The sequence below is a fragment of the Melopsittacus undulatus genome, chromosome 25 (genome assembly GCF_012275295.1).
Source record: "Melopsittacus undulatus isolate bMelUnd1 chromosome 25, bMelUnd1.mat.Z, whole genome shotgun sequence".
Taxonomy (NCBI): domain Eukaryota; kingdom Metazoa; phylum Chordata; class Aves; order Psittaciformes; family Psittaculidae; genus Melopsittacus; species Melopsittacus undulatus.
In genome coordinates, this window is record NC_047551.1 from 26,386 (window position 1) to 52,664 (window position 26,279).

A 26,279-nucleotide genomic window follows, 5' to 3' on the forward strand; every position below is an offset into this window, starting at 1 on the left:
GGGATCCTGGAGCATCCAGGTACATCCCAGAGCTTATCCTGATACCGGGTGGAGGGGAATGGGATAGGGTGGGAACGGGGATGGGGGGGATGTGGGGTGGGAATGGGGTGGGAATGGGGACATAGGGTGGGAATGGGGATGTGGGGTGGGAATGGGGATATGGGGGATGGGTGGGAATGGGGACATAGGGTGGGAATGGGGATATGGGGTGGGAATAGAGAGGTGGGGGATGGGTGGGAATGGGGATATGGGGGATGTGGGGTGGGAATGGGGATGTGGGGTGGGAATGGGATGTGGGGTGGGAATGGGGGTGAGGGCTAGGAATGGGGATGTGGGGATGGGGTGGGAATGGGGAGATGGGGGTTGGGGTGGGAATGGGGACATAGGGTGGGAATGGGGATATGGGGTGAGAATAGAGAGGTGGGGGATGGGTGGGAATGGGGATATGGGGTGGGAATGGGGGTGAGGGCTGGGAATGGGGATGTGGGGATGGGGTGGGAATGGGGACATAGGGTGGGAATGGGGATATGGGGATGGGAAAAGGGATGTGGGGTGGGAATGGGTAGGTGGGGGATGGGTTGGAATGGGGATATGGGGTGGGAATGGGGCACAGGGTTTGGATACGGTAACCTCGGACCCCCCCGCACCCCAACACCAGCCCCCAGCACCCCCAAACGGCCCCATAGCAGCCCATAGACCCCCACTCCACGACAAGAGCCCTGCAGTTGCCATGGAAACACCTCCACGCCCCCAGCAACCGTTGCCAGGAAGCCCCGCCCCCCGTTACCATAGCAACGCTCCGAGGTATCCCCGCCCACCTCACCCCGTTGCCCCCAGCAACAGGCCCCGCCCCCGGAAGCCCCGGCGCATGCGCGGTGCGGCGGGGCCTGGCGTGAGGCGCAGGTGAGGAGAGGCCCGGAACGGTCGGGATCGGGCCCTGGGGGTGTCCGGATAACGGGATAACGGGAACGGGATAACGGGAACGGAGGGATAACGGCACCGGGAGACCGGAACACCGGGAGCACCGGAAGCACCGGGAGACCGGAAACACCGGGACATCCGGGACACCGGAAGCACCGGAACATCCGGGATACCGGAACATCCGGGATACCGGAAGCACCGGAACATCCGGGATACCGGAACATCCGGGACACCGGAAGCACCGGAACATCCGGGACACCGGAAGCACCGGAACATCCGGGACACCGGAACATCCGGGATACCGGAAGCACCGGAACATCCGGGATACCGGAAGCACCGGAACATCCGGGACACCGGAAGCACCGGGACACCGGAAGCACCGGAACATCCGGGATACCGAAAGCACCGGAACATCCGGGACACCGGAACATCCGGGACACCGGAAGCACCGGAACATCCGGGATACCGGAACCGCCGCTATGGTGAGGGGGGGGTGAGGAGGGAGGGAGGGAGGGGAGGTTACGCTGGGCGCGATCATGTGCTCCAGGGGTGTCATGTGACCACCTGTGGGTTGTACATGTCCTGAACCCAGCCCCATAGCGACCCCCATGTCCTTTCCAGCCCCATATCCCCCAGCCCCACAGCAACCCCCACATCCCCTCCAGCCCCACAGCGCCCCCCATATCCCCTCCAGCCCCATAGTGAACCCCATGTCCTTTCCAGCCCCATATCCCCCAGCCCCATAGTGACCCCCACACCCCCCCCCAGCCCCACAGCGCCCCCCAGGTGCCCCCCAGCCCCATAGTGACCCCCATGTCCTTTCCAGCCCCATATCCCCCCCATCCCCATTAGCAACCCCCACACCCCCCCAGCCCCACAGCGCCCCCCATATCCCCAGCGTGACCCCCATATCCCCCCCATCCCCCCAGTGACCCCAATATCTCTCCCAGCCCCATATCCCCCCCATCCCCACAGTGACCCCCATATCCCCCAGCCCCATAGCGACCTTCATGTTCCCCTCCCAGCCCCATAGTGACCCCCACATCCCCCCCATCCCCATAGCGACCCCCATGTCCTTTCCAGCCCCATAGCAACCCCCATATCCCCCCCATCCCCACAGTGACCGCCATCCCCCCAGTCCCGTAGTGACCCCCATGTCCTTTCCAGCCCCATATCCCCCAGCCCCATAGCGACCCCCATATCCCCCAGCCCCATAGTGACCCCCACATCCCCTCCAGTCCCACAGTGACCCCCATGTCCTTTCCAGCCCCATATCCCCCCCATCCCCACAGTGACCCCCATATCCCCCCGAGCCCCATAGTGACCCCCATGTCCTTTCCAGCCCCATATCCCCCCCATCCCCCCAGCGACCCCCACATCCCCCCATCCCCCCAGTGACCCCCATGTCCTTTCCAGCCCCATAGCAATCCCCAGCCCTATAGCGCCCCCCAGCCCCATAGAGCCCCCCAGCCCCATAGCGACCCCCAGCCCCACAGCGCCCGCTGTCCCCGCAGATGCCCCCCAGCCCCATAGTGACCCCCAGCCCCATATCCCCCCCAGCCCCATAGCGACCCCCAGCCCCACAGCGCCTGCTGTCCCCGCAGATGCGCTTCATGCTGCTGTTCAGCCGGCAGGGGAAGCTCCGCCTGCAGAAGTGGTTCCTGGCCACGGCCGACAGGGACAAGAAGAAGCTGGTGCGGGAGCTGATGCAGGTGGTGCTGGCGCGGAAGCCCAAGATGTGCAGCTTCCTGGAGTGGAGGGACCTCAAGGTGGTTTACAAGAGGTGACAGCAGATGAGGGGGGACGAAACAGCACCGAAAACACCTGAAAACAACCTGAAAACAGCCCAAAATCACCCCAAAACAGCCCAAAATCACCTGAAAACAGCCAAAAACACCTCAAAACACCCCAAAATCACCTGAAAACACCCCAAAACCACCCAAGCCCACTTGAAATCAACCCAAAAACACCCAAACCAACCCAAAACCACCTGAAATCCACCCAAAACCACTCCCAAATGCACCCAAAATCACCTCAAAACACCCCAAACCACCCCCAAATCCACCAGAAACCACCTGAAAACACCCCAAAATCACACCAAAACGACCTGAAAACACCTGTTTGAGGGTGTTTGAGGGAGTTTTGGGTGTGTTTCAGGATGTTTTCATGTGTTTTGGGGCTGTTTGAGGGTGTTTTGGGTGTGTTTTGGGGTGTTTTGGGTGTGTTTTACGGTGTTTTACGGTGTTTTGGGATGTTCTGGGTGTGTTTTAGGGTGTTCTGGGTGTGTGTTAGGGTGTTTTGGGGCTGTTTGAGGGTGTTTTGGGTGTGTTTCGGGTGTGTTTTAGGGTGTTTTGGGGCTGTTTGAGGGTGTTTTAGGGTGTTTTGGGTGTTTTTCAGGGTGTTTTGGGTGTGTTTCGGGTGTGTTTTAGGGTGTTTTGGGGCTGTTTGAGGGTGTTTTAGGGTGTTTTGGGTGTTTTTCAGGGTGTTTTGGGTGTGTTTTAGGGTGTTTTGGGTGTGTTTTGGGTGTGTTTTAGGGTGTTTTTCAGGGTGTTTCGGGTGTGTTTTAGGATGTTTTTCAGGGTGTTTCGGGTGTGTTTTAGGGTGTTTTGGGTGTTTTTCAGGGTGTTTTGGGTGTGTTTCGGGGCTGTTTGAGGGTGGTTCTGGCTCCAGCCCCCCCATCCCTGCTGCCCCCCCCAGGTACGCCAGCCTCTACTTCTGCTGCGCCATCGAGGGGCAGGACAATGAACTCATCACCCTGGAGCTCATTCACCGCTATGTGGAGCTGCTCGACAAGTACTTCGGCAGCGTGAGTGGGGCGCCCCATAGACACCCCATAGACACCCCATAGACATCCCATAGACATCCCATAGACACCCCATAGACACCCCATAGGCACCCCATGGACACCCCATAGACACACCATAGACATCCCATAGACACCCCATAGACATCCCATAGACACCCCATAGACACCCCATAGACACCACATAGTCACCCCAAAGCCATCCCAGGCTCACCCCAAGCTCTGTCCCATGGGATCGGGATGCAGTGAGGTGGATCCCTTGGGATTCAGTGAGGTCCATGCCATGGGATCGGGATGCAGTGATGTCCATCCCATGGGATGCAGTGATGTCCATCCCATGGGATGCAGTGAGCTCCATCCCATGGGATGCAGTGAGGTCCATGGGATGCAGTGATGTGGATCCCATGGGATGCAGTGATGTCCATCCCATGGGATGCAGTGAGGTCCATGGGATGCAGTGAGGTCAATCCCATGGGATGCAGTGATGTGGATCCCATGGGATGCAGTGAGGTCCATGGGATGCAGTGAGGTCCATGGGATGCAGTGAGGTGGATCCCATGGGATGCAGTGAGGTCCCCATTGCAGGTCTGTGAGCTCGACATCATCTTCAACTTCGAGAAGGCTTATTTCATCCTGGATGAGTTCGTCATGGGGGGAGAGATCCAGGACACCTCCAAGAAGAGTGTGCTCAAGGCCATCGAGCAGGCGGATCTGCTGCAGGAGGTGAGGGCACAGGGAGCACCCCATAGCATCCCTATGGAGCACCCTATAGCATCCCTATGGAGCATCCCTATGGAGCACCCCATAGCATCCCTATGGAGCACCCTATAGCATCCCTGTGGAGCATCCCTAGGGAGCACCCCATAGCATCCCTATGGAGCACCCCATAGCATCCCTATGGAGCACCCCATCCACCCCTATGGAGCACCCCATCCACCCCTATGGAGCACCCCTATGGAGCACCCCATAGCATCCCTATGGAACACCCTATAGCATCCCTATGGAGCTCCCCATAGCATCCCTATGGAACACCCCTATGGAACACTTCATAGCACCCCTATGGAACATCCCAAACCTCCCTTGTGGACCCCCCAGACACCCCTATGGAATCTCCAAACTCACCCATGGAATACCCCAAACACCCTTATGGGACCCCCAAACACCCCTATGGACCCCCCCAAACACCCCTATGGACCCCCCCAAACACCTCTATGGAACCCTCCAAACAGTCCTATGGAACCCCCCCAAACTCACCTATGGACCCCCACAGAAACACCCCCCCCATAGGGTCCTGGTGACCAATGGGACCTTAACAGCTCCCATAGTCCCCCCCTCCCCAACCATGAGGTGCTGGTGCTCCCCAAAATCCCCTATAGGCTTCCCCTATAGACTCCCCTATATCACCCCTCATATAGCATCCTGGTACCCCCCCCTTAACACTCCTATAACATCATGGTGCCCCCCACCCCTCAAGATCCCCTATGGACCCTTAACACCCCTATAGGCCCCATTTAGAGTCCTGGTACCCCTCAAGTGTCCCCTATAGAACCCAACTACTCTCATAGAGCCCCCATGTGCCCCCCCCCAGATCCCCTATAGATCCCCCTGTGATGTCCTGGTCCCCTACAAAGTCCCTTATAGCCCCTTAATACCCCTATAGCCCACCCATAGGATCATGGTGCCCCCCCAGATCCCCTATAGACCCCCTCTATAAGGTCCTCTTGACCCCCCCAAAGTCCCCTATAGACCCCTAACACCCCTATAGCCCCCTATAGGGTCTTGAAACCCCCTTAAAGTCCCCTGTAGACCACCAATGAGGTCCTGGTATTCCCCAACATCCCCTATAGACCCCAACTCCTCCCATACCCCCCCCCCATAGGACCGTGGTGCCCCCCCCACATCCCCTATATGTGCCCTTTGCCCCCCCCATAAGTGGGCACTGTCACCCCATGTATAAGGGGCCCCAATGTGTCATTTAGGGGGAGGGTCCCCTCTTTATGACCCCCCCATGGGTAAGCAGCATCACTCCATATATAGGGCACCCCCATATATGTTTGGGGGGGGGTCTTCTCTTTATGTCCCCCCATAGGTGGGTGCTGTCACCCCATATATAAGGGCCCCTATATGTCATCTGGGGGGGGGGTTCCCATTTATCCTGCCCCTTGTGCCCCCCCAAACCCTGACCCATTTCCCCCCCCATAGGAGGACGAATCCCCCCGCAGTGTGCTGGAAGAGATGGGGCTGGCATAGCCCACCCTTATTGGGGGGGGGGGACACCCCCATATTAATGGGCCTCCCCCCCCATTCATCCACATGGGACCAACCCTGGACACAACAACAGGGAGGGGGGGCACCCCAAAAGGCCCCCCTAAGCTGTAAATATATATATATATGGGGGGGGCACCCACTTATTGGGGGGGGCAATGCTGCAGGGTCCCTGTGCCCCCCCCCATGGACCCTGGTTTGGGGGAGGGGGGTCACAAGTGGGTGCCCCCACCTAAAGGGACCCTTTTTTGGGGTGCTGGGGGGGTGACAGGGACCCCCCCTTGTCCTTTTGGGGGGGGTCACTCATTTGGGGACCCCCCCCCCATAATGGGACCATCCTCTTGCTGTCCCCCCTATGGAATAAAGCCTATGGAGCCCGTCACCGTCTTGGGTGCTTTTGGGGGGGTACTGGGTTATAGTGGGGGGGTCATGGGGCCAATATGGGGATGTGGGGGGGGGGGGTTTTGGGGGGGCCCCCCCCAGGATCGAGGGTAACTCGTACTAAAATAGTCGCTTTTATTCGATAGCAAAAGTCAATGATGGGGTATTTACACCCCCCCCATGGGGGGGTCTCTAGGGCTGGAATTGGGGGGGGGGGATGGAGGGGAGGAAGTGGGGGGGGGGGGGGGGGTCTAGGGCTGGAAATGGGGCAATTCCAGGGCTGAAACTGGGATGGAATTGTGGGGTCCGGAGCTGGAATTGGGGTACATGGGGGGGGGGGTTCAGCAATGGGAATGGGGAGGAACACAACACCCAAGCAGGATAAATGGGGGGGGGTCCTAATGGAGGGGTTGTGCCCCCCCCCGCTATGGAAACCCCTTGGGGGGGGCCCCCCAAAACCCTCTCCAGGTACCGCTGCAGCTCCCGATCCCGAAGGGGGGGTGGGGGCCGGCGCGGGGGGGGCAGGAAAGTCCGGCCTGGAATGCGGTTGGATATGGGAATGGGGCGGCTATGGGGCCGGGGGGGGGGGGGATGGATGAGCCGAGGGGGGGCCCCAATGGTGGCCTCTTCCTTGCGCTTCTGCTCCACGTCATGGATGATGTCGACCACGTCGTCCGCAGGGAGATGGAGCTTACTGGAGAGCTCAATGAGCTGGTCAATGGTACCGGGGTCCAGGTCGTCCACCTCGGCCGGGTCCTGAGGCTGGAGCTCGTTGGAATCCATTGGGATGTCATTGGAATCCATTGGGATGTCATTGGAGCTCAATGGGATGTCATTGGTGCCCATTGGGATGTCATTGGTACCCATTGGGATGTCATTGGAATCCATTGGGATGTCGTTGGTGCGCATTCTGATGTCGTTGGTGCCCATTCGGATGTCATTGGTACCCATTGGGATGTCATTGGTGCCCATTCGGATGGCGTTGGTACCCATTGCGATGTCATTGGTACCCATTGGGATGTCATTGGTACCCATTGGGATGGCGTTGGTGCCCATTCGGATGTCATTGGTACCCATTGCGATGTCATTGGTACCCAATGGGATCTCATTGCCTCTTGGGAGCATCTCCCCTCTTGGGCTCATCCTGCCTCTTGGAAGCATCTCCCCCCTTGGCATCATCCCACCTCTTGGGATCATCCCACCTCTTGGGATCATCTCCCCTCTTGGCAGGATCTCATTGTCCTCCAACCCCCCGTTGCCTTCGAACCCCTCATTGCCTTCAAACCTCCCTTTCCCCTTCCCACCCCTGTTGTCTCCTGCTTCAAACCCTGCATCCATCCCCTCCCCATCATCCCCATCCATCCCATCCCCATCATCCCCATCCATCCCATCCCGTTCCATCCCATTCCCATCCATCCCATCCTCCTCCTCGGACCTCTTGTCCTCGCCCCCCGCTCCCCGCAGCAGGTACCGCAGGAGCAGATCCGACGCCAGATCCGCCAACCTCTCCTCCTCGGCCGCTGCCTTCCTGGCTGCCTGCGCCTGGCGCCGGCTCTCGGCCAGCTCCTGGTACCGGCGCTCCAGCAACCGGTGCTCGAGGCTCTGCTGCTGCCGCAGCTGCCGGGAGCTGGCCCAGCCCCGTTCCCGTTGCTCCCGTTGTTCCCGTTCCCGTTTGGCTTCGGCTCGGAGCCGTCCCAGCTCCTCCAGCTCCTGCAGCACAGCCTCGGGCTGTGGGGCCGGGGGGGCCGAGCGCCTGCTCAAGGAGTGGGGGGGGGGGGATGGGGCGGTGGGGGGGGGGGCACGAGGGGAGGGTTTGGGGTGGCTCTGGACGAGGAGGGTGATGGAGAGCAGCAGAGCGGCGCTGCGGAGGGGGCGGGCACGGGGAGCCATGGGGCCTGGGGGGGCATGGGGGGGGGGGGGTGGAATGGGGGGTACGGGGGGGGACAGGAGAGATGGGGCAATGGGGGGTACAGGAGGGATGGGGGGGACAGGAGGGGTGGGGGGGACAGGAGGGATGGGGGGTACAGGAGGGGTGGGGGGCATGGGAGGGATGGGGGAATGGGGGGTACAGGAGGGATGGGGGCACAAGAGGGATGGGGGGCACAGGAGGGATGGGGGAGACGGGAGGGATGGGGGGCACGGGGGGATACAGGAGGGATGGGGGGCACGGGAGGGATGGGGGGGACAGGAGGGATGGGGGTAATGGGGGGGTACAGAAGGAATGGGGGGGCACAAGAGGGATGTGAGGATGGGGGGGACAGGAGGGATGGGGGAATGAGGAGCACAGGATGGGGGGGCACAAGAGGAAAGGGGGGACACAGGAGGGATGTGAGGATGGGGGGTACAAGAGGGATGGGGGGCACAGGAAGGATATGGGATGGGGAGGGATGAGCCCCAATGTGGGGTTCATCCCTCCCCCCAATGCACCATCCCTGTGTGCTACAGGGACCTTGTGTCCCCTATGGGACCCCCCCCCTCCGCCCCCTCTACATGATCCCCCCGGGACCCCCATAGGGACACCCCCATGTCCCCCCTCCACACACCCCATAGCCCCCCATGTCCCCCTCCCCATGTCCCCCCCCCCATCCCCCCGGCACCCCCACTTTCTGGTTGATGCAGTGATGGGGGGGGGGGGAACACAAGACACAAGGCTCAGTTTTGGGGGTCGCTGCCCCCCCCCCATTTATGGGGCTTCTCTGACCCCCCCCATCCCCATATCCCACCTCTGCCCCCCAGGGTGCTGCAGTGATGGGGGGGGGTCCCAATTGTCCCGCCCCACAGATTTGGGGCTCACCCGCATGCTCTGCCCCCCCCATCCCCATGCATTGCCCCCCCTAAGTCCCCGATGCTGGGGGGGGGGGGGGGGGTTGCATGTGCGAGGCGTGTGCGCACGCGTGTCCACGCGAGCTCATACATGTAACATGTGATGACACAGCTCACGCGCATCACGACACACGCACCCCCCCATAGAACACACACAAACACGCGTGTGCCCCCTCCCCCATCGAACCCCCCCCCCTTTCAGACCCCCAAAACCCCATTTGGGAACGGGGGGGACACACGACCCCTTCCATCCCCATCCCCCCCTTTTCACACCCCAAAACCCCATTTGGGAACGGGGGGGGGGGGGGAAAACCCCTTCCATCCCCACCCCCCCCCCCCACCCAATAACGGGGTCCGGGGGGGGGGGACCCCTTCCATCCCCCCCCCCCCCCCCCCACCCAATAACGGGGTCGGGGGGGGGGACCCCTTCCATCCCCACCCCCCCCCCCCACCCAATAACGGGGTCCGGGGGGGGGAACCCTTCCATCCCCACCCCCCCCCCCACCCAATAACGGGGTCCGGGGGGGGGAACCCTTCCATCCCCACCCCCCCACCCAATAACGGGGTCCGGGGGGGGAACCCTTCCATCCCCACCCCCCCCACCCAATAACGGGGTCCGGGGGGGGTGGGGGTCCCTTCCATCCCCACCCCCCCCCCCACCCAATAACGGGGTCCGGGGGGGGGAACCCTTCCATCCCCACCCCCCCCCCACCCAATAACGGGGTCCGGGGGGGGGACCCCTTCCGTCCCCACCCCCTCACCCAATAACGGGGTCCGGGGGGGGGGGTGTCAAGCGCTATTTACCGGCTCCGGGGGGGTCTCTGCAGATCCGGGGTCTCTCCCTTCACCCCCCCCTTCTTCCAATCTGTGGGGGGGGGGGCCGATGGATGTCGATGGGGGGGAGGGGGGGCTCGATGCTCCGTGCGGATGGGGAGGGGGGGTCGCGATAACGGGGGGGGGTATCGCGATAACGGGGGGGGGTATCGCGATAAAAGGGGAGGGGGTCGCGGCCGTCGCCGCCGTCTCGCCCTTCAGCACCCTGGACAGCGGCGGCACCGCCCCCTTTATACGCGCGGGGCCCCACGTGGGGGGTCTCCATTGACGTCAATGGCCCATTCATAAAATCCGGCCGGGCCTGGGAAAAAGGGGGGGGGGGGGGGGGGGGGGGGAGGTTCGCGCATGCGCAGAGGTCCCAGCGAGGGATGAATGAGCGAGGGGGGATGAATGAATGGGGGGGGTGTTACACACACACACACACACCCCCCCCGTTCCCTATACAGCCCCTATGCATACATAGAGCCCTATGCACCCCCATCCCATATACAGCCTCCTATACACACACAGGCTTCTATACACCCCCCTACACACACATACATCCCTATGCACCCCCATACCTATATGCGCCCTACACACACACAGACCCCTATAGACCCCCTACACACACACACAGCCCTGTACACCCCCTTACACACATAGACCCCTATAGACCCCCTACACACACACAGCCCTATACACACCGTTACAAACAGAGACCCCTATACACCCCCCTATACACGCATACGGCCCTATACAACCCCTACACACACACAGTCGTGCCACCCAGTACCACTGTGCACACACAAACCCATATACCCCATGCTCCTATACACACACACCGCCATACACCTCTATAGGCATCCCCTACATCCCCCATGCCACCCAGTACCCTATACACCTCCGTACACACAGCCCCTATACACCCCCATATCCCTATACACACCCCCTACCCCCCATCCTCCTATACACACCCCCCTATACACCCCCTCCACATACATACAGGCCCCATAGCACTGCACACGCCCTATAGAAACCCCAAGGTCACCCCCAGAACATCGCTTCCCCCACCCTTGTGTACATATACCTATGGGGAGGGTGCACATACGTGTCTATACGTGCATCTATACATGTGCATATACGTGCCTATAGGTGCCTATACGTGCGTACCTACACATACACACACATGTATAGGTCTGCATGCGTGTTCCTATAGGGTGAAGCTTGCACACACACGTGGGTCCACCCGCAGCCTGTCTATATGCGCACCCCCATGCACCTATATGTCCCTCCAGCCACCCCTGTAGGCCTCCCTATAGGTGCCCCCCCCCGGCCAGCACTGCGGGAGGAGGTGACTCACCAATGCAGCTGTACTGGGGGGGGGGTGTGTAGGTGATGGGGGGGGGGGCCTTATAGAGCTCCGACGCCTCCCCCACCTATAGAGGGGGGGTATGGGGGGGGGATGAGTCACTAATTGCTGCAGCTGCCTCAGCAACGGGGGGGTATGGGGGTATAGGGAGAGAGGGGGGGGAGGTGAATGGGGGATATAGGGAATAAGGGGGTGGGAAGGTGAATGGTGGATATAGGGAATAAGGGGGTGGATAAGGGGTGGGAAGGTGAATGGGGGATATAGGGAACAAGGGGGTGGATATGAGTGGGAAGGTGAATGGGGGATATAGGGAACAAGGGGGTGGATATGAGTGGGAAGGTGAATGGGGGATATAGGGAATGGGGGTGGATGGGGGTGGGAAATCGTGTAAGGGGTGTATAGGGAGAATGGGGGTGGATAGGGGGTGGGAATGTGTATGAGGGGTATATAGGGAGGAGGGGGCTGTATGGGTCATGTATAGGGCTTGGTAGGGTTAACTGAAGGGGGGGCCCATGTATAGGTTTGGAGGGACTCTATAGGGGCTGGGGGAGCCCTATAGGAGCTTGACGTGGGCTGTAGAGAGCCTCGGAGGGGTTGCATAGGGGCTGAGGGGGGTCTTCTAGGGGCTCTATAGGAGGTTTAGGGGGGTCTATAGGACCTGGGTGCGGATGTAGAAGGGACTTTTGGGGTTCTATAGATGCCTGGGTGTCCATATGGGACTTGGTGGGGGTTTACAGGGGCTGGGGAAGGCTCTATTGTGGATTTCATGGCGTTAATAGGGCTTGGGGGCCTTTATGGGGGCCTTTGGGGGTCTCTATGGTCGGGAGAGGGTCTATAGGGGGCTTTGGGGTGTCTATATGCTCCGGGGATGGTCTATAGGGGTCTTTGGAGCATCTATAGGGTCTGGGGGGGGGTCTATAGGGGCCTTTTGGGGTCTATAGCATCCGGGGGAAGGTCTATAGGGGGCTTTAGGGGGTCCATAGGGGGCTTTAGGGGGGTCTATAGTGGCCTTTGGGGGCCTATATGGTCTGAGGAAGGGTCTATAGGGGGCTCTGTGGGGTCTATAGGGGCCTCTGGGAGAGTCTATAGGGTCATTGGGAGAGTTTATAGGAGGCTTTGGGGGTATATACGGTCCGGGGAAGGGTCTATAGGCATCTTTGGGGGGTCTATAGGTTCCGGGAGAGGACCTATAGGGGGCTTGGGGAGTTCTATAGGGGCCTTTTGGGGTCTCTATGGGGCTGGGGCCCCCCCCGCTGCCTCCCGTGGATGATTCACCCTGCGGCATACGCGCCCCCCCCCGAGAGGTTGGGGGGGGGGGAGGGGCAGCGGTGACATCACCTCGGGATCACGTGGAGGGGTCTCCTACTGCAGCGGGAGGAGCGGACACCCCCCCTCCCCCCCGCCCTTGGGGGTGACCCTGACCCCCCCCCTCCCGTTGCCATGGCAGCCGTTGCCACGGCCCGAGCATCCCCCTGTTGCTAGGCCACCGGTTGCGAGGGACCCCCCTGTTGCAATAGCAACCGCTGTTAGGGGCTTAGCATCCTCTCCCGTTGCCATGGCAGCCGTTGCTAGGGACGTAGCATTCCCCCTCCCCCGTTGCCATGGCAGCCGCTGCTCGGTACCCAGCATCCCCCTGTTGCTATGCCAACGGTTGCTACGCACGGAGCATCCCCCAGTTACCACGGCAGCCGTTGCTACGGACCGAGCATCCGCCGTTGCCATGGCAGCCGTCGTTAGGGACCCAGACCCCTCCCCCCACCCTCCCATGGCTCCATAGCAGCGCCTCCGCCCGGGGACCACAAGGACCCGGGTTCGAGACCCCCCCGGGTAGGGGCCGGTGTGGATCGTGCCCCCCCCCCCCCCACATTGCACGTGCACCCCCCTCGTTGCACCCCTCTTTTACATCACCCTCCCCCACTGCCCAACCCCCCCATCACCCCCCCCCCGCACCCCTCATTACCCCATTACCTACCATTAACCCCCATTGCACCCCCATTACTCCCCATTCCCCCCATTCCCTCCCATTATCCCCTTTCCCCCCATTCCCCCTCTTTATCCCCCCATTATCGCCTCCATTCCCCCCATTCCCTCCCATTCCCCCCATTATTCCCATTCCCACCTTTATCCCCCATTATCCCCTCCATTCCCCCCCATTCCCTCCCATTATCCCCATTCCCCCCCTTATCCTTCCCATTCCCCCCCCTTTACCCATCCCATTCCCCAGCCCTCCGCTGCCCGCGCATGCGCGCAGCCGGCGGGGCCAGTATGCGGCGCCGTGCGCGCAGCTGCGGCAGGCGGCGCCGTGGCTTAGTTGGTTAAAGCGCCTGTCTAGTAAACAGGAGATCCTGGGTTCGAATCCCAGCGGTGCCTTTTGGTGCCATGGGGGGGGGGGACGTGGTTTTTGGGGGGGAATAAAGGGAATTGGGGTCTGGAATTGGAATGGGGGGGGGGGCATGGAAATGGGCTGGAATTTGGGATTGGAGGGAAATGGAGCTGGTGGCGACTGGAGGCTGGAAGTGGGGGATGGGAATGGGGTGGGGATGGGATGGGGATGGGATGGGAATGAGATGGGGTTAGGATGGGGTTTGAATGGGGTTCAGATGGGCTGGAAGTGGGGGATTTGACTGGGGTGGGATGGGGGGGGCTGGAATGGGAATGGGGTGGGGCTTGGATGGGGTTGGGATGGGAATGAGATGGGGTTAGGATGGGGCTCGGATGGGGTTGGGATGGGCTGGAATGGGGAATGGATGGGGCTCGGATGGGATTAGGATGGGGAATGGATGAAGCTGGGATGTAGTTGGGATTGTGCTGGGATGGAGCTGGAATGGGGTTAGGATGGGGTCCCATGTGCCTGGTTCCTGGTTGGACCTTCCCAGCGCAATTCCAGCCCTTGGAGCTTGGAATGGTCCCACAGAGCCACCACATGGGGCTCCAAACCCACAAATGTGACCCCAAAACCCAATGGAGACGCTCAAGAGATGGAATGAACCTGTTAATAAATATCATTGTTCTCATGGTGAAGCCCCATGAGCTCCATAGAGCCCCATCCAACCACCGGGATGGCCTCTCCAGTGAGGATTCCCCCAGGAACCATGGGGGAGCCCCCCTCCATCACTGAGGACCATATACCCCCTTTGTCTGTGTTGGGGTCTTGGTTGGTGGTCAATGGTTGGGTGTTGGTGTCAATGGTTGGATGCTGGTGGTCAATGGTTTGGTGTTGTGGTCAATGCTTGGGTGTTGGTGGTCAATGGTTGGATGTTGGGGTCAACAGGTTGCGTGTTGTGGTCAATGGTTGGTTGCCTTTGGTTGTTGTCCCACCATGATGCAGACACCAACAAAGCCTCAGGCCCCACCACAGAGCTCTTCAGGTCACAGGGATGGTGGATCTTCTACCATCACCTACAAGAGGGGTTGGAGCAGTGAAGATGGGGTTGGCCACCCCATCACCACGTCCATGGTGAAGCACCAAGAGCCTACCGGTGTGGTGGGGGCTGCCACGTCCACACTGGGTCTATAGGAGCTGTGTCTATAGGGATCTGAAAGAGGGAAGTGAGATGAAGCTCTGGTGGGGTGTCCTCACCATAGACATGGGGTTGTGTCCCCCCACTCCCAACGGGGGTCACCTTTTGGTGGTGGGGACCTTCTGCTGTTGACATGGTAGATGCCAGTGGCACGAGGGTTGCGCCGGGGGTTGTCCTCAATGGAGATGCTGTAGGAACCGATTGAGGTCCCATGTGGAGCTCATGGGCTCTGACACTGAGGTCTTCAACTCCCCCAGCCCCATAGAGGAAATGGTTGGGTGTTGGGGTTAATGGTTGGGTGTTGGGGTCAGTGATGGGGTGTTGGGGGCAAGGGTTGGGTGTTGGTGGTCAATGGCTGGGTGTTGGGGTCAATAGTTGGGTGTTGGTGGTCAATAGTTGGGTGTTGGTGGTCAATAGTTGGGTGTTGGTGATCAATAGCTGGATGCTGGAGTCAATGGTTGGGTGTTGGAGCCAATGGTTGGGTGTTGGTGGTCAATGGACAACCCAACTCAGTACCACCCCCAAGTGTCCCCCTTGGGCCCCCCACTAGAGCCCCTCTTGGTCCTTTCACCTGTCTCCAGTTGATGTCTTCTTCTTCTTGGCCAAGCAGATGGAGAGACCAATGCAGAGCAGGAGCAGGACGAGGAGCCCCAGCCCCACACCCAGCCCCAGCCCCACTTGGCTGATGTGGGTCTGGCAACGGCCACCAGAGGTCAGGAACCAGGACACAGTCGGACAGCTGCAGAAGGTGACATTTCATGGAGGAGCTCCATGCTGGGATCAATGGTTGGGTGTTGGTGTCGATGGTTAGGTGTTGATGGTCAGTGGTTGGTTGTTGATGTCAATGGCTGGGTGTGGAGTCAGTGGTTGGGTGTTGGTGTCAATGGTTAGGTGTTGATGTAAGTGGTTGGTTGGTGATATCAATGGTTGGGTGTTGGAGTCAGTGGTTGGGTGTTGGAGTCAATGGTTGGGTGTTGATGTAAGTGGTTGGTTGGTGATATCAATGGTTGGGTGTTGGTGTCAATGGTTGGGTGTTGGAGTCAGTGGCTGGGTGTTGGTGTCAACGGTTGGGTGTTGGGTTTGTGGTGGCTCTGGGGGGATTGGTTCACTCACAAGCATTGGGGACCCTCCGTTGTCACCCGGCAGAGCCCGGGACCGCAGTCGATGGTGCCAGGGACGTTGGGGGTGCAGTTGGTGACACAGAGGACACTACCCCCTATGCGGACGGGGTGGTAGAACCTACTGAAGGCAGGGGGTGCGAGGCTCCTGCACAGCTCTGCATGGAGAAGCTCCGGTCAGGCCAGTCCAGACCCAAACTGGGTCCCCATGGAGTCCCCATGGTGTCCCCATTGTGTCTCCATGGAGTCCCCATGGTTTCCCCATGATACCCCAATGGTGTCCCCATGATACCCCAATGGTGTTCCCATGATGTCCCAGTGGTGTCCCCATGGTGTCCCCATGGTGTCCCAGTGGTGTCCCCATGATATCCCAATGGTGTCCCCATGGTGTCCCCATGGTGTCCCAGTGGTGTCCCAGTGGTGTCCCCATGATATCCCAATGGTGTCCCCATGGTGTCCCCATCATGTCCCAGTGGTGTCCCCATGGTGTCCCAGTGGTGTCCCCATGGTATCCCCATGATACCCAACGGTGTTCCCATGGTATCCCCATGATACCCCAATGGTGTCCCCATCATGTCCCAGTGGTGTCCCCATCATGTCCCAGTGGTGTCCCCATGGTATCCCCATGATACCCAACGGTGTTCCCATGGTATCCCCATGATACCCCAATGGTGTCCCCATGATGTCCCCATGGTGTCCCCATCATGTCCCAATGGTGTCCCCATATTGTCCCCATGGTGTCCCAGTGGTGTCCTCATGCTCACCAGTGGCATTGGGCTCCTTGGGGTCGGCAGCTCTGACCGTGCTGAAGCAAAGCCCATCTGGAGAGGGAGCAGTGGTTATGGGAAGGCACCAGAGATGTGGAGGGACCATGTGTGGGCCCCTGGGTCCTACCTGCCCCATGGCTGCAGTTGTGGGGCTGAGCAGCTTCCAGCAGCTCCTGGGCACGATGCTGGATGTTGGTGTCTCCGTGTGGTGGGTCCAGGAGGACTTTGTAAGTCACCAGTACACTGCCTCTTCTGTGGGGCAGTGGTGTGGGGCTCCTCAACAGCTCCATCCTACCCCATCCCATCCCATCCCCATCCCCACCCCCATCCCATCCCATCCCATCCCATCCTACCCCATCCCATCCCATCCCCATCCCCATCTCCATCCTCATCCCATCCTATCTTATCCCATACCCATCCCATCCCCATCTCCATCTCCATCCCTTCCTATCCTATCCCATACACATCCCATTCCCATCTCATCCCATCCCATCCCCACACCCATCCCATCCCATCCCCATCCCATCTCATCCCATCCCCATCCCATCTCATCCCATCCTATCCCATACCATCCCCATTGCGTCCTGTATAAACCCATCCTCATCCCATCCTGTGCCATCCCATTCCCATCCCACTCCATCCATCCCAACCCCATCCCCATCCCATCCCCTCCCATCCCCATCCTGTGCCATCCCATCCCCATCCCCATCCCATCCCATCCCCATCCCCATCCCATCCCCATCCCCATCCCATCCCCATCCCATCCCATCCCCATCCCATCCCACCGCACACTCACTCCAGTGCCAGGACATGGGTACCACGGTACCAGGAGATGTTCTGGTAGACCTGGTCCATCTGGAGCCATGGAGACCCCCGTCACCAACAGCCCCACATTGGGCTGCCCCATGGAGCTGTCCCCAAACCCTTTGGGGTGAGGACCCCCCATAGGTCCTCACCGTGCGGCTGAACTCCCCCACGAAGCTGCGGTAGGTGTGGGATGAGGGGTCCCCCATGGTGTCCAGGAAGTCCCGGTTGGTGACACGCGCCAGCATGGCCACAGAGGGGCCCAGCGCTGCATGGGATGGGGTGGGATGGGGCATCCCATGGGGTGTCCCTGTGGGGGACAAGGGGGTTCTCCGTCCCCTCCATCACCCTCTGTTACCTGCTGTGATGTTGATGGTGGGTGCTCCGAACTGGCACTGGTCTCCAATCACATTGGGGGGGCAGAGACAACCGGTTCCCAGCCAGTGACCCCCGTTCTGGCAGGGCTCTGTGGGGACAAGGGCACAGACACATCTCCTGTGGGCCCCATTGCCTCCTGTGGGATTCACCCCCAGGTCCATGCAGTTGGGTCCCCACCAAGCGCCTGGTCCCACCAACAGCAGCCTGGGGTGTCCCATTGGTGGTGGGCTCAGCGCTGAGCTTCCTTTGCCATCCCATCCATCCCATCCCACACCATCCATCTCCATCCCATCCCATCTCACACCATCCACCTCCATCCCATCCCATCCCACACCATCCATCTCCATCCCATCTCTTCCCATCTCCATCTCCATCCCATCCCATCTCACACCATCCATCTCCATCCCATCCCATCTCTTCCCATCTCCATCTCCATCCCATCCCATCTCTATCTCCATCCACCCAACCCACCTCATCACACCATCCCATCTCCATCTCCATTACATCCCATCCCATCCATCCCATCACATCTCATCCCATCTCCATCTCTTCCCATCCCACCCACCCCACCCATCCCACCCACCCCATTACATCATTCCATCTCCATCTCCATTTCTATCTCTATCTCCATCCCATCCCCATCCCATCTCCATCCATCCCATCCCACCTCCACCCCACCCATCCCCATCCCATCCCCATCCCACCTCCATCCACCGCACCCTTGACCCCTTGCCATGAATGCCCACCCCCCACAGCACCCCCCAACCTGCGGTGCTGGTTCTGCCCACAGCAGTACTGGTTCTGCCCACGGCAGTACTGGTTCTGCCCACAGCAGTACTGGTTCTGCCCACAGCAGTACTGGTTCTGCCCACGGCAGTACTGGTTCTGCCCACAGCAGTACTGGTTCTGCCCATGGTGGTACTGGGGCTGCTCTGTGTCACCTCGCTGCTCCCATGCCCATCGGGGCCGCTCTGGCACCGCTCCCCATAGAACCCCCGTGGGCAGAAGCATCCGGTGCCCACAGCGGTGCCCCCGTTACCGCAGGCACCGGAGGGGTCGGGGAGGTCACAGCGGGTCCCGGTGAGCCCGGGGGGGCAGAGGCATCTTGGCCCCACTGCGGTGCTGCCGTCGGAGCAGCGCGTGGAGGGGTCGGGGGTCTCACATCGGGGGCCTGAGTAACCAGGGGGGCAGAGGCACAGGGGGGAGGTGGTGCTGGGGACGCCGCCGTGAAGGCAGGAGACTGTGGGAGATGGGGGGGGGGAGCCCCATGGAGAGAACGTCAGACATATGGGGAACACATCAGACACATGGGGAACCCATCAACCCCATAGAGAACACATCAGACCCATAGAGACCCCGTCAGACCCATAGAGAACCCATCAGACCCATGGAGAACCCATCAGACCTATGGAGAACCCATCAACCCCATGGGGAACCCATCAGCCCCATAGAGAACACATCAACCCCATAGAGAACCCATCAGCCCCATAGAGACCCCGTCAGACCCATAGAGAACCCATCAGACCCATGGAGAACCCATCAGACCTATGGAGAACCCATCAACCCCATGGGGAACCCATCAGCCCCATAGAGAACCCATCAGCCCCATAGAGACCCCGTCAGACCCATAGAGAACCCATCAGACCCATGGAGAACCCATCAGACCTATGGAGAACCCATCAACCCCATGGGGAACCCATCAGCCCCATAGCGAACCCATCAGACCCATGGAGAACCCATCAGCCCCATACAGAACCCGTCAACACCATGGAGAACCCAACACCCCAATGGGGAGCCCATCACCCCCATAGAGAACCCATCACCCCCATAGAGAACCCATCAGCCCCATAGAGAGCCCATCACTCCATGGAGAACCCAACACCCCAATGGGGAACCCATCAGCCCCATGGAGAACCCATTACCCCAGTGGAGACCCCACCACCCCACGTCCCCACCACCCCACGTCCCCACCACCACATCACCCACTGGCTGGAGGGCTGGACCCATGCGGGAGGTAGAGGCAGAATGTGGCCATGGTGCTGTTGGTGATGGTGGTGGTGATGCTGCTTGGAGAGGACCATGGGGTGTCGGTGGTGGACACGGTGGTGGGGCTGGTGCAGGTCCCAACGCACGCTGTGGTGGCACCAGTGGGGATGTTGTGGGTGGTGTTGGGTTGAGTTGGAGCTGGGGTGGCAGTGGCTCTGCTGGGAGTCTTGAGGATGCTCTCCATGGATGTGGTGGTGTTATCCATGACCGTGGTGGTGTTATCCATGACCGTGGTGGTGTTATCCATTACCATGGTGGTGCTATCCATGACCATGGTGGTGTTATCCATGACCATGGTGGTGTTATCCATGACCGTGGTGGTGTTATCCATGACCATGGTGGTGTTATCCATGACCATGGTGGTGTTATCCATGACCATGGTGGTGTTATCCATGACCATGGTGGTGCTATCCATGACCATGGTGGTGTTATCCATGACCGTGGTGGTGTTATCCATGACCGTGGTGGTGTTATCCATGACCGTGGTGGTGTTATCCATGACCGTGGTGGTGTTATCCATGACCATGGTGGTGTTATCCATGACCATGGTGGTGTTATCCATGACCGTGGTGGTGTTATCCATGACCGTGGTGGTGTTATCCATGACAGTGGTGGTGCTATCCATGACCATGGTGGTGTTATCCATGACAGTGGTGGTGTTATCCATGACCATGGTGGTGTTATCCATGACCATGGTGGTGTTGTTCATGACAGTGGTGGTGTTATCCATGACCATGGTGGTGTTATCCATGACCATGGTGGTGTTATCCATTACCATGGTGGTGTTATCCATTACCATGGTGGTGCTATCCATGACCGTGGTGGTGTTATCCATGACCATGGTGGTGTTATCCATGACCATGGTGGTGCTATCCATAGGGTTGGCCGTGGTGTTCCCCTCTATGGGGGTCACCAGTGTGGCCACGGTGCTCCTCTCCATGACCATGGTGTTGGTCTCCAAGGTTGCCGTGGTGTTACCATCTATGGAGTTGGCCGTTGTGTTCTTCTCCATAGGGTTGGCCATGGTGTTGGTTTCCATGACCATTGTGCTCCTGTCCATAGGGTTGGCCATGGTGCTGTTTTCCATGTCTGCAGTGCTGTTTTCCATGGCCACAGTGGTGTTACCCATGACCATGGTGCTCCTCTCCATGGGATTGGCTGTGCTGTTCCCCTCTATGGTGCTTCTCTCCATGGCTGTGGTGTCACTGTCCATGGATGTGGTGGTGTTGTCCATGACCATGGTGCTCCTCTCTATAGGTCTGGCTGTGCTGTTCCCCTCTGTGGTTGTCTCTAGTGTGGCCATGGTGCTCCTCTCCATGGCCATGGTGTTACCTTCTATAGGGTTGGCTGTGGTGTTGTCCATGACCATGGTGCTCCTCTCCATAGGGTTGGCTGTGGTGTTCCGCTCTATGGTTGTCTCTCCTGTGGCCATGGTGCTCCTCTCCATGACCATGGTAGTGTTGTCCATGACCATGGTGTTGTTCTCCATGGCCATAGTGGTGTTGTCCATGACCATGGTGCTCCTCTCCATGGCCACAGTGGTGCTGTCCATGACCACCCTGCTCCTCTCCACACTGGTCAGGACATCACCCTCCATGGGACGTGTGCTGTGCTCCATGGACACCATCGTCACCGAGACCACCTCCGTGCCCACCTTGGTGACCACGGTGACGGCCGCGGTGGTGGCCGTGGGGCCGGTGCACTCACACCGAGGTCCCCAAGCACTTGGGGGGCAACGACAGCCCCCATCCACCAACGTCCCCCCATTGAAACAGGAGCTGACCTCATACTGGTGCTGGCAAACATCTCCCCAGTACCCCGGGGGGCAGAGGCAGGAGGTGCCGAACGCGGTGGCCCCATTCCTACAGGCACTGGTGGCATTGGGGTGCTCACAGAGGGGACCCCCATACCCCGGGGGGCAGTAGCACTGGGTGCCCACAGCGGTGCCACCGTTGTGGCAGGCCTGCGAGGGGTCCCAGTGCTCGCAATGGGTCCCGTTGTAGCCAGGAGGACACAGGCAGACGGGTCCCACCAGGGTACCACCGTTGTCACAGGGAGCTGGGGACAGCAGGGTTATGGGGGCATGGGGTGGGATAGGGGGGTGGGATGGGGATGGGATGGGGATGGTGGGATGGAGATGGGATGGGGATGGTGGGATAGGGATGGGATGGGGATGGGGGTGGTGGGATGGGGATGGGATGGATGGTGGGATACAGGTGGGGATGTTGGGATGGGGATGGTGAGAAGGGGATGGTGGGATGAGGATGGGGATGGGGATAATGGGAAGGGGATGGTGGGAAGGGGATGGTGGGATGGGGATGGTGGGAACGGGATGGGCATGGGGATGGTGGGATGGTTGGGGATGGGAAGGGGATGGTGGGATGGTTGCATGGGGATGGTGGGAAGGGGTTGTAATATGGGGTTGGTGGGATGAGGGTGGTGCAATGGGGCAGTAGGAAAAGGATGGTGGAATGGGATGGGGATGGTAGGATGGGGAAGGGGATGATAAGAAGGGGGTGGTGGGAAGGGGGTGGGATGGGGATGGTGAGATGGGATAGAGACCTGGGAGAGAAGGTTCTACTCCCACCCCACATGTGATGGGTCAGCATCACCTGAATCCCTCAGGAGACATGAGGATAGGATGGGATGGGATGGGATAGGATGGGATGGGATAGAATGGGATGGGATGGGATGGGACCAGGTGGGATGGGGATGGGGATGGGATAGGATGGGATGGGATGGGATGGGGATGGGATGGGACCAGGTTGGATGGGGATGGGGATGTTGATGTCAAAAGAGCTCCCAATGGATCCAAAGGCTCCGACCCCCCCATTCCTTACCTGCCAGCACCTCCAGGGGGGCGAAGAGGAGGAGGAGGAGAAGAAGGATGAAGCCATTGAGCTCCATCCTCATCATCCCCAGGGGCTGAAGGAGCAACTGAGCTGCAGGACCCAAGCCCATGGCTTTGTGCCCTTGGGTGATGCGGTCACCAACCACAAGGTCAACAGTTGCCCATGAGTAATCCCCAGGCAAGCCCATAGACAACAGCCCCACAGCGTCCCCATGGTGACCCACAGCATCCAACCCTTGCCCCATAGACAAGGGAGGGAGCCGGTGGTGGCCTCACCCTGATAACATTGAGGCGAGGTCACCTCCCGGCCCCACCTTAGGGTGTTGTCACCTATGGGGCTGAGTCACCTGACGGACACGTCACCACCCCAGATACAACACCCAGGACCACCCATCCCTCGGGTGTCACCAGGAAGGAGAGCATCCACATGGATAGAAATGGAACCTTTATTGCTACACATGGAGCAGGAAAGGTCCTCGGGGGTGACCAGCACCCCTTGAGGAGTCCTTCATCCCCATCGATGGGGCATCATCCTCGTTGGACCTCCCCAGGCTTCAGCATCCCAATAAATAGTGAGTATTGAGGGTCTCCAGCCCAGCATTGGGTTCTTCAAGCCCTTGTTGGGTTCTCCAACTGCTTGTTGGGTTCTCCAAGACCAGTTTGGGTTCTCCAAGACCAGTTTGGGTTCTCCAAGACCAGTTTGGGTTCTCCGAGACCAGTTTGGGTTCTCCAACCTCTTGTTGGTTTCTCCAACTCCACGTTGAGTTGTTCAACCTGATATTGAGTTCTCTAACCTGATATTGAGTTGTCCAACCCCATATTGAGTTGTCCAACCCCATAATGAGTTGTCCAACCCCATAATGAGTTGTCCAACCCCATATTGAGTTGTCCAACCCCATATTGAGTTCTCCAACCCCATAATGAGTTGTCCAACCCCATAATGAGTTGTCCAACCCCATATTGAGTTCTCCAACTCCACGTTGAGTTGTCCAACCCCATATTGAGTTCTCCAACCCCATAATGAGTTGTCCAACCCCATAATGAGTTGTCCAACCCCATAATGAGTTGTCCAACCCCATATTGAGTTCTCCAACTCCACGTTGAGTTGTCCAACCCCATATTGAGTTCTCCAACCCCATATTGAGTTCTCCAACCCCATAATGAGTTGTCCAACCCCATAATGAGTTGTCCAACCCGATATTGAGTTCTCCAACCCACACTGGGTCATCCAACCCCTCTCATCCATCCTCCAGCATGTCCCACACACTGGTGGGGACCCCATTGCTTGAGGCCTTCATCCTGGGTCAAAGCTTGGTGGCAACCTGTGGCCTGGAGATCTTCATCTGCAAGGGGCAGAGGAAGGAAGGGGGTGAGAAGGGTTTGGGGTCCCCATGGGGGTCCCCATGGCTGTGGGATGGTGCTGGGGGTGACGCACCGGAACGGACGTGTCCACCATCTCCAGTACAGGCGTGAAGCTGCGTGGACCATCACCACCACCACGGTGGTACCGGGGTGGGCTGGGGGGTCCCCAGGACCTGGGGTTGGGGTCCCTGGGGGTGGTCCCGGCTCCCATGTTGCTATAGATGAAACCATCAGGCGAGGGCCAGGAGAGGGAGTCCTCCTCGTACCAGGAGTCACCAGTGGAAGATTGATGGTCACTGGGGGGGCAATGGGAAGGGGGTCAGAGGAGAGGGGATGGGGATGATGTGGGGGGGGGGATGGTGGGATGGGGATGGTGGGATGGGGATGGTGGGATGGGGATGGGGAGGGTGGGACGGGGATGGGATGGGGAGGGTGGGATGGGGATGGGGAGATGGGGATGGGGATGGTGGGAGGGAGATGGGGATGGTGGGATGGGGATGGGGAGGGTGGGATGGGGATGGGATGGGGATGGTGGGATGGGGATGGTGGGACGGGGATGGTGGGATGGGGATGGGGAGGGTGGGATGGGGATGGTGGGACGGGGATGGTGGGATGGGGATGGGGAGGGTGGGATGGGGATGGGATGGGGATGGTGGGATGGGGATGGTGGGACGGGGATGGTGGGATGGGGATGGGGAGGGTGGGATGGGGATGGGATGGGGATGGTGGGATGGGGATGGTGGGACGGGGATGGTGGGATGGGGATGGGGAGGGTGGGATGGGGATGGTGGGATGGGGATGGGGAGATGGGGATGGGGAGGGTGGGAGGGAGATGGGGATGGTGGGATGGGGATGGGGATGGTGGGATGGGGATGACAGGATGGGGATGGGGAGATGGGGATGATGGGATGGGGACAGTGGGTCCATGGGGATGTTGGGATGGGGACAGTGGGTCCATGGGGATGTTGGGATGGGGACAGTGGGTCCATGGGGATGTTGGGAAGGGGATGATGGGATGGGGACAGTGGGTCCATGGGGATGTTGGGATGGGGATGGTGGGACAGGGATGTTGGGATGGGGACAGTGGGTCCATGGGGATGTTGGGATGGGGATGGGAATCTCCACACCAAGGAGACCAGAGCATGAAGGTCAATCCCATCCCACCTCAACTCCCTCCTCCTCCGGCGGTCCCTGGCTATGATGACACCGAGGATGATGCAGGTGAGGAGCAGGACGGTGGCCACCAGCCCCAGGCCTGTGGCCACTTTGCTGACGCGCCCAGAGCAGTTCGGGCCCGTGTACCAGAAGAAGGCTTCATCCTGGCAGCTGCAGCAGGGGATGGGGCTGAGACCTTCACCTCCATAGGGGCAGCAACCAAGGACAGGGACAGGGGTGGGATGGGGATGTGGGGCCATGGGGATGTGGGGCCATGGGGATGTGGGGCTATGGGGATGTGGGGCTATGGGGATGTGGGGCCATGGGGATGTGGGGCCATGGGGATGGTGGGGCCATAGGGATGTTGGGATGTAGATGGGATGGGGATGGTGAGTCCGTAAGGATGTCATGATGGGGATGGGATGGGGATGCTGACCCATAGGGATGATGGGATGGGGATGTTGACCCATAGGGATGACGGGATGGGGATGTTGACCCATAGGGATGACGGGATGGGGATGTTGACCCATAGGGACAATAGCATGGGGATGTTGTTCCATGGGGATGATGGGATGGGGATGCTGTTCTGTATTGACAATAGGATGGAGATGTTGACCCATAGGGATGATAGGATGGGGATGTTGACCCATAGGGACAATAGGATGGGGATGTTGACCCATAGGGATGATAGGATGGGGATGTTGACCCATAGGGACAATAGGATGGGGATGTTGACCCATAGGGATGATAGGATGGGGATGTTGACCCATAGGGACAATAGGATGGGGATGTTGACCCATAGGGACAATAGGATGGGGATGTTGACCCATAGGGATGACGGGATGGGGATGTTGACCCATAGGGACAATAGCATGGGGATGTTGTTCCATGGGGATGATGGG

At 59.7% G+C, this 26,279-nt stretch overlaps 1 protein-coding gene, 1 long non-coding RNA gene and 1 other non-coding gene across 5 annotated transcripts; 2 read left to right on the plus strand and 1 right to left on the minus strand.

Annotated features, from left to right (window-relative positions):
• Window positions 1-1,055: 1,055 nt before the first annotated feature.
• Window positions 1,056-6,369, plus strand: LOC117437671 (AP-1 complex subunit sigma-1A). Of its 3 annotated transcripts, none has more exons than XM_034072230.1 (6): window positions 1,056-1,238; window positions 1,377-1,403; window positions 2,526-2,704; window positions 3,619-3,727; window positions 4,310-4,447; window positions 5,927-6,369. In XM_034072230.1, the coding sequence occupies exons 2-6, from the start codon at window positions 1,401-1,403 to the stop codon at window positions 5,972-5,974; spliced, it is 477 nt and encodes a 158-aa protein (XP_033928121.1). In that variant the 5' UTR covers window positions 1,056-1,238; window positions 1,377-1,400; the 3' UTR covers window positions 5,975-6,369. The 3 variants fall into 3 exon arrangements, with proteins under 3 accessions (XP_033928121.1, XP_033928122.1, XP_033928123.1); XM_034072231.1 differs by having other exon boundaries at window positions 1,056-1,212; XM_034072232.1 differs by having other exon boundaries at window positions 1,083-1,100.
• Window positions 6,370-13,671: 7,302 nt separating this feature from the next.
• TRNAT-AGU (transfer RNA threonine (anticodon AGU)) lies at window positions 13,672-13,745 on the plus strand. Its single transcript has one exon. It is a non-coding gene; the product is annotated as a tRNA-Thr (tRNA).
• An 897-nt stretch (window positions 13,746-14,642) lies between these two features.
• On the minus strand, window positions 14,643-15,058 carry LOC117437660 (uncharacterized). Its single transcript, XR_004550486.1, has 3 exons — window positions 14,999-15,058; window positions 14,853-14,911; window positions 14,643-14,774 (listed from the first exon to the last, which is right to left on the minus strand). It is a non-coding gene; the product is annotated as an uncharacterized lncRNA (long non-coding RNA).
• Between the last annotated feature and the right edge of the window lie 11,221 nt (window positions 15,059-26,279).

Excerpts from the sequence above, each read along its gene's own strand:
- LOC117437671 (XM_034072230.1), top strand. Across the intron at positions 2,705-3,618 it reads CTCAAGGTGGTTTACAAGAG|GTACGCCAGCCTCTACTTCT; the intron begins GTGACAGCAGAT and ends TGCCCCCCCCAG. Across the intron at positions 3,728-4,309 it reads TCGACAAGTACTTCGGCAGC|GTCTGTGAGCTCGACATCAT; the intron begins GTGAGTGGGGCG and ends TCCCCATTGCAG.